We start from the raw sequence: 16,870 nt of genomic DNA on the forward strand, positions 1-16,870 counted from the left end.
TGACCAACGCGATGCCCTGAATGCAGACTTTTCTGAGGCGGAAGTCCAGTCGGCCATTAAGGCCCTCGCAAATAACAAGGCCTCGGGCCCAGACGGCTACACAGGGGAGTTCTTTAAGGCTATGAGGGAGGAGGAGTTCCTGTGTTGACTGCATTCTTCGATCATATACTTCACACGGGCTCTACCCCCATCCATGCCAACACTGCTCATATTAAGCTTCTTTTAAAACCCAACAAAGATCCGCTATTGCCCTTATCTTACAGACCCATATCTCTTATCAATTTAGATCTAAATATCCCTTCCAAGATCTTGGCGGACAGCATATTGTTACCTGATCTGATTAACACAGCACAGGTGGGCTTCGTGAAAGGGCGGTCTGCGGTGTACAACATTAGAAAGGTACTGACGGTACTCGATAGGACATGGCACCATCCTCAGCCAGGAGAGACCCCAATTTTGTTGGGATTGGACGCAGAAAAAGCACTTGATAATGTAAGATGGGACTGGCTGGGGATGGTGCTAGACCGCATCGGTATCACGGGGGACTTCTGCACCTTCTTGGGGGGACTATATAGTGGCCCCAGGGCTCGGATAGCGCTACCGACTCATCTGTCACCTAGCTTTCCACTGTGCAGGGGAACCCGCCAGGGATGCCCCCTGTCGTCGCTACTTTTCAATCTAGCCCTGGAGCCTCTGGCTAGGCATCTTCTTTAGTCTCACGGAAGAAAAGGAGCGCTGCACCTCACACCTATGGCTGATACTGGTGACCCTAGGCTAAATAAAAAACACATCAGAATTTTGTGTATGAATTGATCAAGCCATACTGCCCCATGTACCATCGTGGAGGTATCTGATACACATGGGTCCCTACACTAAGTCCACACCGTGCCAGTCAGTGGCCACCAACCCCGCAGGCGCGCATAGTCAGGGATTGGGGGCCATGGGACGGCCCTGCGACCCCCATGCCACAGGACCAGACCCAAAAACACCACACCAGAACCCGGCCAGCACCGCCGGCGGAGAAGGTCGCCCCCAAACAGCACAAGTCTGGATGAGGTATTGCGCTCACCATAGCTGCTGTAGACAGAATGGGAAAAGACAGGAGGGATTAAAACCATGTGCACTCAGGTGTCTCCTGCTAATTGCGGTCATGTGGGTCTCACCAGGAGGAGTGCAAAACACGGAGAAAAGAGAGAGACAAAATGCGGTTCACGGAAGAAAAGGAGCGCTGCACCTCACACCTATGGCTGATACTGGTGCCCCTAGGCTAAATAAAAAACACATCAGAATTTTGTGTATGAATTGATCAAGTCATACTGCCCCATGTACCATCGTGCAGGTATCTGATACACATGGGTCCCTACACTAAGTCCACACCGTGCCAGTCAGTGGCCACCAACCCCGCAGGCGCGCATAGTCAGGGATTGGGGGCCATGGGACGGCCCTGCGACCCCCATGCCACAGGACCAGACCCAAAAACACCACACCAGAACCCGGCCAGCACCGCCGGCGGAGAAGGTCGCCCCCAAACAGCCAGGGGTGATTCTAGCCTCTCTGCTGCCCGAGGCGAACTATAGGATGACGCCCCCCCCCCCGGGTCAATCCGCCCACATTATAATCCACTAATGCCCCCCCCCCCAACTGCTGTCCCCAATAAACATAATGTTTGGTCCCTTGCTGCACAGAGGATGTCAGGAGAGGAGGGGGCTGATCTTATAGGGGAGGTCACAGCAGCACAGAGGAGGTCAGGAGAGGAGGGTGCTAATCCTATAGGAGAGGTCCCAGCAGCACAGAGGATGTCAGGAGAGGAGGGTGCTAATCCTATAGGAGAGGTCCCAGCAGCACAGAGGATGTCAGGAGAGGAGGGTGCTAATCCTAGAGGAGAAGTCCCAGCAGCACAGAGGATGTCAGGAGAGGAGGGTGCTGATCTTTTAGGAGATGGTCCCCCTCTTCCCCCCTTATAGATGGTCCCCCTCTCCCCCTCCCTTATAGATGGTCCCCCTCTCCTCCTCCCTTATAGATGGTCCCCCTCTCCCCCTCCCTTATAGATGGACCCCCTCTTCCCCCCCTTATAGATGGTCCCCTCTCCCTTATAGATGGTCCCCCTCTCCCCCCCCCTTATAGATGGTCCCCCTCTCCCCCTCCCTTATAGATGGTCCCCCTCTTTCCTCTCCCTTATAGATGGTCCCCCTCTCGCCTCTCCCCCCCCCCCCCCTTATAGATGGTCCCCCTCTTCCCTCTCCCTTATATATGGTCCCCCCCCCTGCACAGCAGATAAAACAAAAAACAGCACACAACTCACCTGCCATCCGTTCCCCCGTCGAGCCTCTCTGGTCTGGTCCCGGCTGATGTGCGGCTGCCCGGGGTGTCCCGTCTTGTCCCCGGCAGCGCGCGCATCAGAGAGCTCCCCGTGCACCTGTGGCTGTGACTTCCAGTGCACAGGGAGCTCTCTGATGCGCGCGCTGCCGGAGACAGGATTGGACACCTCCGGCAGCCACACATCAGCCGGGGGACTAAAGGCTGCATTCCCACGTTCCGTGGAATGCCGGTACCGGAGACCCCCGAGCCCGGACAGCATCTGTAATTAGATGCTGGGAGCGGGGGAGACTGTATTCATAAGCGCCGCGCTGTAGTAACAGCACCGCGTGGCTGATTCATTACACCGCGGCGCTTATGAATACAGTCTCCCCCGCTCCCAGCATCTAATTACAGAAGCTGTCCGGGCGCAGGGGTCTCCGGTACATGGTACAATCAGTGGCGGATTATAATGTGGGCGGCCGCCCGAACCGCCCATATTATAATCTGCCACTGAATGCCGCCCCTAGGGGCGTAGCTAATGTCTCTTGGGCCCTGGTGCAAGAGGTCAACTTGGGCCCCCCCTTTCTCGATGCTATTGGTATATATATATATATATATATATATATATATATATATATATATATATATCAAGACTGATATTACCAATAATACCAGTATACAGGAAATATTATCACCGCCATACTGTTACTAAACAAATCCTGTTTACTGAGACCAATATTGCCAATAATACCAGTACACAAGGGGAAATATTACCGCCACACCACAACCATCACCACCATATTGTTACTGACCAAATCCAGTATACTAAATCCAATAAAACACAGTACCAGATAACAAGTAACAAATAATACCACCTCATAGTGACTAACACCACCGCTGCTACTGAATATAATCCTCTGTACATAGACCAATATCACTTCATACAGTCATATAGAGGTGGACGCACTGTACACAGGATCTATACACCATATACATTACAGAGCAGTTATATCAAGTGACTCACAGGGGACGTCTTCTCTGATCGGAGTTCTTCCGTTTTCATCTTCTCCATCTGTTGTGGGCGATTTTGAGAACTTCTCTGGGCCACGAATCCACAGAATCTGCCAGACAGACATATTAGGCTCCTCACACTGACACCATCATCTCTCTAAAAACTGCATATCTGTACTGTCCCCTTTACACCCTCATTTAGTAGGTAGCCCTGACACTATGTGACCCCCCTTAAAGTACATGCCCCCCTCTGTGCATGCCCTATTGTATACACCCCCCATGTAGTCCACCTTATAGATGGCCCCCAATGTTTCCCCCTTATAGATGGCCCCCTGTGTTGTCCCTCTTATAGATGCCCCCCATGTTATCCCCCATATAGATGGCCCCCCATTTTATCCCCCTTACAGATGCCCCCCATGTTGTCCCCTCCTCCTGCCCCTTTATCACCATACTACTACCCCTTTCATCCTCCTGCCCCTCCATCATCATACTACTACCCCCTTCATCATCCTCTTGTTCCTTAATCATCATACCACTACACCCTCATCATCATACCACTACACCCCCCATCATCCTCTTGTTCCATCATCATACCACTACACCCTCATCATCATACCACTACACCCCCATCAATCTCTTGTTCCATCATACCACTACACCCCCATCATCCTCTTGTTCCATCATCATACCACTACACCCCCCATCATCCTCTTGTTCCACCATCATACCACTACACCCCATCATCCTCTTGTTCCATCATCATCATTATACCACTACACCCCCCCATCATCCTCTTGTTCCATCATCATCATACCACTACACCCCCCATCATCCTCTTGTTCCACCACCATACCACTATACCCCCATCATCCTCTTGTTCCTTCATACCACTACACCCCCATCAATCTCTTGTTCCATCATACCACTATCATCATGCCCCCCATGTTGTCCCCTCCTCCTGCCCCTTTATCACCATACTACTACCCCTTTCATCCTCCTGCCCCTCCATCATCATACTACTACCCCCTTCATCATCCTCTTGTTCCTTAATCATCATACCACTACACCCTCATCATCATACCACTACACCCCCCATCATCCTCTTGTTCCATCATCATACCACTACACCCTCATCATCATACCACTACACCCCCATCAATCTCTTGTTCCATCATACCACTACACCCCCATCATCCTCTTGTTCCATCATACCACTACACCCCCATCATCCTCTTGTTCCATCATCATCATACCACTACACCCCCCATTATCCTCTTGTTCCATCATACCACTACACCCCCATCATCCTCTTGTTCCATCATCATCATCATACCACTACACCCCCATCATCCTCATGTTCCATCATCATCATACCACTACACCCCCCATCATCCTCTTGTTCCATCATCATCATACCACTACACCCCCCATCATCCTCTTGTTCCATCATCATCATCATACCACTACACCCCCCATCATCCTCTTGTTCCATCATCATCATACCACTACACCCCCATCATCCTCTTGTTCCATCATCATCATACCACTACACCCCCCATCATCCTCTTGTTCCATCATCATCATACCACTACACCCCCATCATCCTCTTGTTCCACCACCATACCACTACACCCCCATCATCCTCTTGTTCCACCATCATACCACTATACCCCCCATCATCCTCTTGTTCCACCACCATACCACTACACCCCCATCATCCTCTTGTTCCACCACCATACCACTACACCCCCCATCATCCTCTTGTTCCACCATCATACCACTACACCCCCCATCATCCTCTTGTTCCATCATACCACTACACCCCCATCATCCTCTTGTTCCATCATACCACTACACCCCCCATCATCCTCTTGTTCCACCATCATACCACTACACCCCATCATCCTCTTGTTCCATCATCATCATCATCATACCACTACACCCCTCATCATCCTCTTGTTCCATCATCATCATACCACTACACCCCCCATCATCCTCTTGTTCCATCATCATACCACTACACCCCCCATCATCCTCTTGTTCCATCATCATACCACTACACCCCTCATCTTCTTGTTCCATCATCATCATACCACTACACCCCCCATCATCCTCTTGTTCCACCACCATACCACTACACCCCCATCATCCTCTTGTTTCATCATCATACCACTACACCCCCCATCATCCTCTTGTTCCTTCATCATCATACCACTACACCCCCATCATCCTCTTGTTCCACCACCATACCACTACACCCCCATCATCCTCTTGTTCCACCATACCACTACAACCCCCATCATCCTCTTGTTCCATCATCATACCACTATACCCCCCATCATCCTCTTGTTCCACCACCATACCACTACACCCCCATCATGCCCTTTAAAACAAAAAAAATCTTTACTCACCTGAATGGTTCCTCTAGTCTTCTTGTCACGCGCGCTGGCGGGCTTACCGCGGCTGGGGCGGGGCTTTCAGCGGAGGGGACGGAGCTTCGCGGGACCTGTTTTTTTGCTCTCAAGATGCTCCCAGCCCCGCAAGTCAGCCGGGGGCCGTCCCAGCCGCCTCTTGTGATCGCAGGCAAAACATTGCTTGCGGTCACAAGAAGGAGCGGGATGGGAGCAGTACAGTGGCAGTACAGTAGCGGCCCGGTCACGGCGACCGCTGCGACCGTGGTAGTTACGCCACTGAATGCCGCCCCCATGATAGCAGCTGGTGGCGCCGCCTGAGGCAGACGACTCAGGTCGCCTCATCATTGCGGCGCCACTGCAAACAGCACAAGTCTGGATGAGGTATTGCGCTCACCATAGCTGCTGTAGACAGAATGGGAAAAGACAGGAGGGATTAAAACCATGTGCACTCAGGTGTCTCCTGCTAATTGCAGTCATGTGGGTCTCACCAGGAGGAGTGCAAAACACGGAGAAAAGAGAGAAACAAAATGCAGTTCATGGAAGAAAAGGAGCGCTGCACCTCACACCTATGGCTGATACTGGTGACCCTAGGCTAAATAAAAAACACATCAGAATTTTGTGTATGAATTGATCAAGCCATACTGCCCCATGTATCATTGTGCATGTATCTGATACACATGGGTCCCTACACTAAGTCCACACCGTGCCAGTCAGTGGCCACCAACCCCGCAGGCGCGCATAGTCAGGGATTGGGGGCCATGGGACGGCCCTGCGACCCCCATGCCACAGGACCAGACCCCAAAACACCACACCAGAACCCGGCCAGCACCGCCGGCGGAGAAGGTCGCCCCCAAACAGCACAAGTCTGGATGAGGTATTGCGCTCACCATAGCTGCTGTAGACAGAATGGGAAAAGACAGGAGGGATTAAAACCATGTGCACTCAGGTGTCTCCTGCTAATTGCGGTCATGTGGGTCTCACCAGGAGGAGTGCAAAACACGGAGAAAAGAGAGAAACAAAATGCGGTTCACGGAAGAAAAGGAGCGCTGCACCTCACACCTATGGCTGATACTGGTGCCCCTAGGCTGAATAAAAATTAGCAATTAGCTGGAGACACCTGAGTGCACATGGTTTTAATCCCTCCTGTTTTTTCCCATTCTGTCTGTAGCAGCTATGGTGAGTGCAATACCGCATCCAGACTTGTGCTGTTTGGGGCGACCTTCTCCGCCGGCGGTGCTGGCCGGGTTCTGGTGTGGTGTTGTTGGGTCTGGTCCTGTGGCATGGGGGTCGCAGGGCCGTCCCATGGCCCCCGTTTCCTGACTGTGCACGCCTGCGGGGTTGGTGGCCACTGACTGGCACAGTGTGGACTTAGTGTAGGGACCCATGTGTATCAGATACCGGCACGAGGTACATGGGGCAGTATGGCTTGATCAATTCATACACAAAATTCTGATGTGTTTTTTATTCAGCCTAGTGGCACTAGTATCAGCCATAGGTGTGAGGTGCAGCACTCTTTTTCTTCCCTGAACCGCATCTTCTTTAGTCTTCGCTCTATGAGGGTATCCAGGTTGGGAAGGCTGTCACCAAACTAGCTCTGTTTGCAGACGATGCTTTATTATTCACGGCCTGCCCTTAGGCTCAACTACAGGGTGTCTTGGAATCTATCTCCCACTTTGGCACATTCTCTGGATACAAGATCAACCCCTCGAAGACCAAAGTACTGGAGCTGGGGAGGAAACTTCCTCCTAGGTTTTTGACACCCTTGGGTCTCTCGGGGAGTGTGAAACATCATATTACCTACTTAGGCATCAGAATAGGCACAGATCCCCATTCACTGTCAGCTCAATTACCCACCCCTATTTGACAAAATCTGCACTGAATTGAAGCGGTGGCTTTCTCTTCCCATTTCCTTTCTAGGCCGGTGCCACTTGATAAAAATGTTAAGTTTTTCTAAATTACTCTATCCCCTACAAACGATCCCTGTCTTCCTTAAACACAAGGCTCAACTCAGCATTCTCCCATTTCATTTGGTGAGGCAAAAGACCACATATCTCCCTCCAAAAGCTGATGCTTTCCAAATTTGATGGGGGCACCAACTTCCCCAACATACGGTGATACAATCTCGCGTGTCTTCTAAGGCACGTCATGGATTGGCTCCTTGCCACCAGCTATCATTCTATTCTACCCTTAGAAACAGAGTTAGCAGCACCATGGGCCCTACAAGCGTGTTTACACGCTAGAATTTCTTCTTTATCTCCCCTTCTCAGACGTTCTCCAGTGTTGGCATGGAGGGAGGTCCGCAAACTATGTGGCTTGCCCTTTCTACTATCCAAAAGAATGCAGTTATGGAACCATCCTAAATTTCCGCAGGTGTGGGAGAGTGCCGCCTTTAATGAATGGAAGGAAAAGGGTATACTTACGGCAGGTCACTTGATGCATGACAAAGACAAAAGGTGGCTTACAGCCTCAGAACTCAAAGATCGATTTGGTCTGGATGATCGCCATTTTCTTGTCATACCTCTTTCTGTAAAAAGAAACTCATAAACCTAGTAAAGGAACTCACTCCCAACACGTTTGACAGTTTTCTGGGTCCCGCCCCGCGAAGGGTGACTCTTTCCGATACGTATAAGGCACTTAATGATAATTTTTTGACCATACGTAAACAAGACATTTTCCACAAGTGGGTGGATAAGCTGGGTATAGTCGACTCGGGGGACAAAATCTTGGAAGGGTGGACTAGAGTTAGGAAACATATAGTCAGCGAGGTATGACGGGAAACCTTTTTCAAAGTAATACACCATGCCTATTTTGGCTTCAACTTGCAGGCCAATCCACTGTACCCAGACAGGATCCTACACTGTCCCAAGTGCCAAGTGCCAGCCACAGATTTTTGGCACAGTATATGGTCCTTCCCGCATACACAGGCTTTCTGGCAGGAAGTGGTGACTTATGTGTCCACCCACTGGAAACTCAAGCTACCTTATTCCGGTTGCCTTGATTTTCCAATGTGTTGATCCGGTGGTGGCTGAGGCTTCGGGTCTACGTTCTGTGTTAGCACTAGTGCATGTCATACTGTTAATAGCCAAGCATGTCTTACTACGTGAATGGCTGAAGCCAGCGGTGCCTATGGTGCCGATGCTAATTGAGGATCTGAAACTATTCCTGGCATCTGATCGGTTAGAGGCAGAACACAACACGGATAAACATGCAAAAAAATTCTTTCACAAATGGAAGACTTTCATACTGACCCATTTCTCACAGCAGAAAATACATTCCTTTGTATACCTGTATAGATTCTCTACCTGGTACCTGAAGGCGGATATTAGTGGAACTCTGGGAAGGCTTCGGCTACCTGAGAAACGCACCGACGCGTTGAGCTGGCATGATTGGCCTCGGATTATGTGTTAGCCCACATGGGAGCACTGGAGAGTAGGATGGGGAGGGCTTGTGCTTAGACCCCCCTCCTCACCATACCTCCCCCCTTCCTCCCTACCCCATTTCCCCCCTCCCTTCCCCTTTTCCTTTTATTTTGTCCTGTTTTGATTCTCTTTCTCTTCTTTCTCCTCCCTTCTTCTCTTTCTCTACTTCTTCTCTCTCTTTCTCAACTCTTGATCTGTTTTCACAAGATGCAGGTCTCTTGACCAACATCGGGGGGCTTTGTGGCTACTGGTAGTCTTGTTCAATCTTGTTTCATACCATAATTTCTGTTGGGTGTCTCCATTGAGACTTACTAGTGGATTTGGTTCCACGGGAGCCGTTCCTGGCTCTTTGCTTCCCTATGGGTTGGAACTTTCGGTACATGACCTTTTCAATGTGTCAACTGTAAAATGAAAAAATGAGTGCTGCGATGCCTAGCTGGTTTGTGTGAACTGCTTGTCTATGCTCAAATAAAAATGATATTTTAAAAAAAATAAAGCAGTAATATTATATCCCTGTCCCGCGAGTCCATGCCTGTTTTAATGCATGACAATATCCTGCTGGCCTTAGAGGCCACTGACTGACATTGTGTGCTTTTCTGTAGTCTATTATCTACAAGTACCCCCAGATCCTTCTCTACCAGCAACTCTCCCAGTGTAACTCCCCTTAGGACATATGATGCATGCCATAGCATAGTGTTATCTGCATTCATTGCATAGAGCCTGCCTCCGTCAGTCACTAAAAATGGTCGGAACCCAGGGTCCCTATTGGACAATGACAGGAGTGCAGCTCCTGTCAGTGACATTTAAATGCTGTGATTGCTGCATTGAAAGGGGTTATTTGTGGGCGGTGCCCCATCATTAACGGTAAGGACCTGGCTGAAGTATAACAGGATAAATCATCATAATACAAGTTAAATTATTATCAAATAGTACAGATAATTTATTGAAAATAAATGACAAAAGATATAGAACATTTATATAACTAATAAGCAGCAATAGTCTGGTCCAGCCAGGATCTCAGGGAGGTAACTCTAGCGTAAACTCCAGGCATATAAGGATAACAAGTAGGATTTCCCCAGGATACAACACCAGCCAAGGTCCACGCTCCATTTTTCTGGCATACAAGTGGCCCACCAGAGTCACCCTGAAAATTAGAAGAAAAGAAGTAAGTATATATACAGTTAATACAGTTTGTTTTCTAACTTGAGGATTTTACATAGGCTGTATAGCTACTATTATGAGAGGCCTGCAATGTGTACTGTGTGGAGGTCAGTGTGTGCCGGCGCCATGTGGACTATAACTGTGGTTTATGATTTCTCTTCCTTGATGAAACTCCTGCTCAATCAGGTAAGGAACACCCCATATACCAGACCGGAGTCTGTCAATCTTTGCCAGGTTTTGACGGGTTTAACCAAATGTCTAAGGTGTAGGGTGGTCTCCTTACTCTGCTCAGACAAAAAAAAAATGCGAGTTGATAGAAGGATGGGGCACATTGGATTCTGGGAGGATGGGAGAGATCACAGTCTCCCAAATAAATGACTGTTACTGAAAGTTATATTACTACCAGGCCCGCTTCTGCCATGAGGCGGAATGAGCCTTCCGCCTCAGGCGGCAGATTTTGCGGTCCGGCAGGGGGCGGCATTATGTCCCCCCTGCTGTCATTTTTGTTAAGTATCACTTAACAAAAATGACAGCGGCCGCTCACCTGTCCCGTCGCCCGCGCTCTCCACATCCCGTCAGGTCCCGCGATGTCACCCTGCAGCTGTCACGGACCTCCAGGCTGTGGTGAGTGCCCGGGGTTGGTGGGGGACGCGCGACCCGATCACCCCACTCACTCACCACAGCCTGGAGGTCCGTGACATTGCGGGACCTGACGGGATGTGGAGACAGCAGAGAGCGCGGGCCGGCTGCGGCGTGGGACAGGTGAGTGGATGGCTGCGGCGACAGGGGGGGGATGGGGGGGCTTAGTGCTGGCCATCACTCGGGGCGGCCGTCTGAGGTTTGCCTCAGGCGGCAGAAACCCCAGAATCGGCCCTGATAACTACATAGTATAGCTACAAACTATAGCTAAAAAACAAATTTATCAAGTTTAACCAATGGAAGTGAGATAGTGTGAATGAAGGGAGGGAGTATGGCTAACGATAGACGAGATTTCTATACATCTACCTATACACTGATTTTATTATGTTTGATAAATTTTGTGAAAATTAAAGTATGTTCACACTGAGCAAAATCGGTGGAATTTCCATGGCGGAGCCCTCTGTTGTGGAATCCTGCCTGCCTCAGTGTCACTTTGAGCGGAGGGCCGCGGAGAGTGAAGGCGCACAAGACCTCCCATAGACACATTGTTTGACTGAGGCAGACTGAATTCCACAGCAGAGAGTTCCGCTGTGGAAATTCCACCGATTTTGCTTAGTGTGAACATACCCTTAGTTAGCAAAATCGGATGTATTGTGAGAAAACACAGGACATGACTAGAGATGCGTGATGTCATACCTTGCAGGTGTCGGCGCCAGTTGCTCCAGCACAGATCATGCTGCTCTGGATTGCTGGATAGTTCTTTCCAAAATATCTCTGACAGTCAGTATTGGTGAGAAGAGGCACAGCCACTTGTTGCAGTTTACTTGGTTCTGTTTGTGCTAAAAAAAAATAAATAACATTGAGGTTGACCTACATATTATGTCTGGGATTCTGACAATCAAGGTGACGTCATGCTATGCCCAGCTAGGTATTGCTATATGTCTGTCATTTACTTACCTACACCATTTGTGTATCCCCATCCAGTAGTGACACATCTCTCCCCTGCACTGAATACATCAGCACTAGCGGCAATGCACACAGGGGACACACGAGCGGTGATAGTAGCAGGGCTGCTCAGCTTCACAAGTGCAATGTCATTTGTCATGGTTGAAGGGTCATAGCCGGGGTGTGTGAAGACCTGTGAAATAAACAAATTTATTTTATTTTTAATTTAAAATAAATAAATGTAAAATAAATAAATAATAAACATTCTAGTGTTTCCGCTTACCCGAGCAATGGATTTAGTCTGAATAGGCTCAGCAGAGGAGGAGAAGTCATATTCACCCAGTATTACACGTTCAGAAGTTCTGTATATAGAGATGGACAACCATTTTAGTGACTTCACTAGTTTTTTTTGTGTTATATGATATTTATGATTTATAGAGTTCTATAATGTCACACATACAGTTTTATCACTATTTCCCTCTCTTAGTAGGATATACCTAAAGCTTTACTATACAATGGACATATATTATAGTTTCCTTATATATATATATATATATATATATATATATATATATATATATATAGTAATTACTTCATGGACATTCACAGTTATTCCATCTGAATGTTCATTGTTTCCGGGTAAAGCAGCCGCATCAGTGTGAGGAGAAGCCCCCATCATCGAGTCTATGTCAAGTTTTTGTAGTTGTATTGTGATATATCCCTAGATAGTGTTGGTTCCGTCCATCACCCAAAAACTGGGTTCACACAGTTTTTATAATCTGTTTTTGCCAGAAAACTGACTTGAAAACTGATGCATTTGTATGCATCCATTTTGAGCTGTTTTTCCATTGACTTCTATTATTAAAAAAATGGATCAAAACGTTTTTTTTTTTTTTTTTACGTAAACAAAAATATAGTCAAGTAGGTTTTTGTGTACGTTTAAAAACCAATGCATTTTCATCTTTTTTTATGAATGGAAGTCAATCCGTTTTTGTTTTTTTTGCAAAAAAAAAAGAAAGGATAAAAAAAACAGATGAAAAAAAAAACATAGTGTGAACCCGGCCTTAGTCAATGCTTCCTCCTACCGCTACACTATCTGCATGTCTTGTGTCCATATATTTACATCACATCATTGGGTTGTATGACGTCAGACTCCATATACTGAATATTACAGAAATTAGTGAAATAACTACTAAAATATAACTTGATGAAATTGCATGACACTTGGCAGAATGGCATGGGCCCAGTTATTGTACCAACTTGTGGAGATCCTAGGTGGCAACATGTGGGTGTCTCCCCTTATTAATCCCCATCGCTCTGGCTCTGTGGGATTTCAGAAGAGCTTTGCTATAAAACAAATTACTTACCTGACATCACAGTGAGCAGCGGTGACAACCCAAAGTTGGCTGATCAGAGAACCACCACAGTAGTGGGCTCCAGTGCTGGTCTATAGATGTGTAATAAAAACAGAACAAGGTTCATCTTTATCACCAAGGATTTTACTTTTCTAATCTGTATCATCTGTACAATTCATTTATCTATATACATGCTATTGCCAAATTCCCGATATATAAAAACACATATAAAATAGCCCCACTAATAGAAATTCATTAATAAATCAATAAATAGATCATAACAAAAAAAACACGTCTCTGTGACACATGAAAAGTTTTGACTAGTGGGATCCCAGCGACTGAGACCCCCACAGATAAGGAGTGGGGAGCAGCACATGGCAGCGCACCAAGCAGCCTTATAGACATATAAAGGAGCCGGCTAGATGGAGATTGCTGTGAGCCAGAGAGTAAAATAAACTACGATACCACACAATTCTTCAGGATCTCCTGTTTCAACAATAGACCTCTCAGCGCCCCGCTCTGTACTGATGAGGGGAAATAACAACGAAAGATCTCACCAGCGATAAATAGACTTTCCCATTGGAGAGATTTCTGGTTTGGCATATATCCCTAGTCAATGTTCTAAAACCTTTTTTTTTGCTTGAAACACAAACTCGAAGGGAGAACCCGTGTGCCACTGCTTGGTATATATGCATGTAGGTTGGCACAAATGTTATGTGTATTACGGGGTAATCTGTGGATGAAGTTGCTATACTGCATTTTGATCACTAGTTGTCACTATCTTTTCTTTCATAGCAAACATGTGCTCTCTTTTACTTTTATATTGTCCATATAAAAAGAGGGAAATAAATGTTCAGTATATAAGATCCTAGTACATTACCTGCAGAGACACCTGCCATGGCCACGACCCAGAAACTGCATCCTCACCATTCACAATCTTGGAATTACCAGAAATGACTGGCCTGATTCTTGGCACACCACAACCTGAGGAATAAGTACATAATAGCTATCAATGGAAGGAACTAGTCATCTCCATAACATATTATAATACTGAAAGCCCCTACTTACCATAGCTGCCTCCTAACAGGACAAAGCAGGACAGAAGCCACAGAAATGCCATAGTGAGAAGTGGAGGATGAACGGGATTTGTGCAGCTTATATATCCACAAGTAGCCAATCACACATAGAGCTTTACTAGAGATAGGAGCGTCCATGTTCTTATCACACAACCTTGTACTGATATAGAAAATGTCGAAATGTGGAGGTAGAGGAAACTATGTGTGGGTGAGACAGGTGTTACCAAAGGAGCGGGACGTCATTGTATCCACATTACGTGAATGGTTATTTATAGCCATATTAGGTTGTTATCCTTATATACACTGCTCAAAAAATGAAAAGAAACACCCAAATAACACATCCTAGATCTGAACGAATGAAATCTTCCCATTGAATACTGTACTACTGTTCTGTACAAAGTTGAATGTGCTGACAGCAAAATAACACAAAAATCATCAATGGAAATCTAATGTATTAAGCAATTGAGGCCTGGATTTAGAGTCACACACAAAATTAAAGTGATAAAACACACTACAGGCTGATGCAACTTTGATGTAATGTTCTTAAAACAAGTCAAAATGAGGCTCAGTATGGTGTGTGGCCTCCACCTGCCTCTATGACCTTCCTATAACACCTGGGCAAGCTTCTGATAAGGTTTCGGATGGTTTCCTGAGGGATCTCCTCCCAGACCTGGAATAAAGCATCCACCAACTCCTGGACAGCCTGTGCTGCAACGTGATGTTAGTGGATGGAGTGAGACATAATGTCCCAGATGTGCTCAATAAGATTCAGGTCAGGGGAACAGGCAGGTCAGTCCATAGCTTCAATGCCTTTATCTTGCAGTAACTACTGACACACTCCAGCCACTTGAGGTCTAGCATTGTCCTGCATTAGAAGGAACCCAGGGCCAACCGCACCAGCATATGGTCTCACAAGGGGTTTAAGGATTTCATCTCGGTACCTAATAACAGTCAGGCTACCTCTGGAGAGCACATATGTGGTGTCCCACAAGGGGTGTTGCAGTTATATACACCCTTCGCAAAAGTCTGTACTTTTTGTGTTCTTACTGTGGTAAAAGTAGTACTAAGAGTTATCCACTAGATGTCGCTGTATTATGTATGTATATATGGAAGCTGTACAGCTAAATGATCGCGAAGGGGGAGTTGTGTTTGTGTGTCGCCAGAATCTGTAGACCAGAAGGATTTCTGCTTACTTCTCTCCTATCATCTCCCTCTTTTCTTCTTCTATTGCACTCTTTCACCCAATCACAGCGCACCACGCTGTACACGCTGTAGAGAAAGTTAGTCCCATGGGTGGGAGGAGCAGAGTCTTTTGTTCTGGAAATTGTGGAGGAAGGACGCAAGACAGATAGCCCTCGACAGTGGTCCTTTCTGGTCCTTGGCCCTCTGCCAGGTCCCCGGTCCTACGGTTTAGTCTTAGTCAGTACCTCACATGGGAAGGACGCAAGACCATACGTCTCTCGCAACTTCTTTACTAGTAACACTATAAAGCACTATGCACTGTTAAACTCCTCCTAGTCCACGGCGTGGGTTGAGGTTATCTCTGGCTAGTCCTCTCTTAAGTGAAAAAACAGAGCAGGACAGTATCCATACCAGAGCCACAGAGCCAGGAACTGATCCGAACAGAGCAAAGTTGCAGTAGTTAGGAACTATCAGCAAGGGAACCCTCAGAATTCTGCTCATCCCAGGTAACAAGGTCTGGGGCCTGTGTCACCCATTAGGAAGGTTCAGCTGAGTCTATTGAGCATAAAATGGTGTGAAGACTGAAGTCAAAGGTCAATACATGGGCACAGGTGTTCTTCTTATTCTTCTTCTCATTCTACTAAGTATTCTACCTCATCCTCCAACCTCCCGGCAGAGCACAGTACTACATGGGTTGAGACTCTCACAGCATCCTCCTCTCTGCTACTCTACTTCTTGTATTACTCCGCACAACTTTACCAACACGATTATATCCTACACTGCACTTATTCTACAGATCTGGTCGTTCTATTATCAAGTGTTTATTGGACTTTCTGTATTACATGCTGCACATTTATCAGTAGTAAACCAACTCAACTTTATTTCAAGAGTCTGTGATTCCTCGCCACCACCGACACACACTGCAACCTTGGGACATTCTCCCCTTTCTGTTGGTGGCGGGTCCTACTATCCGGGAAGGTCCCTATACCGCTCTGGCCATCCGTGACTACATTATCCTAAGGGACCCGGTAGCAACCCGGCAGGAGACTGACCACAATCGACCTCCTAAAATAAAAGCAGGCGTGCTAGCACACCTGTGTGCCCACCAGGCCCTGTGCGTCCCGTGACAACCTCACCAGGTCTGGCTGTATCTCGGCTATCCACCATAGAAGTGGTGTCACACTACAACACCTAGCAAGTGACCGGCCGCTCCTACAATATAACATCACACCGCGGGTACCCCACACATGGAGGGCTATGCGGCCCTCCAAAGAAATGAGTAAACTGATACTGAATGGGCATGTAGGGTGTTAGGGGCATAAGTAAAGGCTTCAAAGAAAAAAAAAGCATCTTTCTAACTGTATAGAGAT

The 16,870-nt window shown here is 47.3% G+C and overlaps 1 protein-coding gene across 1 annotated transcript; it reads right to left on the minus strand.

The window, feature by feature from the left end:
- Positions 1–10,124: 10,124 nt before the first annotated feature.
- On the minus strand, positions 10,125–14,556 carry LOC138789228 (chymotrypsinogen 2-like). The gene is made up of 7 exons (XM_069967837.1): positions 14,311–14,556; positions 14,123–14,226; positions 13,255–13,334; positions 12,171–12,249; positions 11,900–12,080; positions 11,639–11,781; positions 10,125–10,286 (listed from the first exon to the last, which is right to left on the minus strand). The coding sequence occupies exons 1-7, from the start codon at positions 14,360–14,362 to the stop codon at positions 10,125–10,127; spliced, it is 801 nt and encodes a 266-aa protein (XP_069823938.1). The 5' UTR covers positions 14,363–14,556.
- Between the last annotated feature and the right edge of the window lie 2,314 nt (positions 14,557–16,870).

Source organism: Dendropsophus ebraccatus, chromosome 4 (genome assembly GCF_027789765.1).
Source record: "Dendropsophus ebraccatus isolate aDenEbr1 chromosome 4, aDenEbr1.pat, whole genome shotgun sequence".
Classification (NCBI taxonomy): domain Eukaryota; kingdom Metazoa; phylum Chordata; class Amphibia; order Anura; family Hylidae; genus Dendropsophus; species Dendropsophus ebraccatus.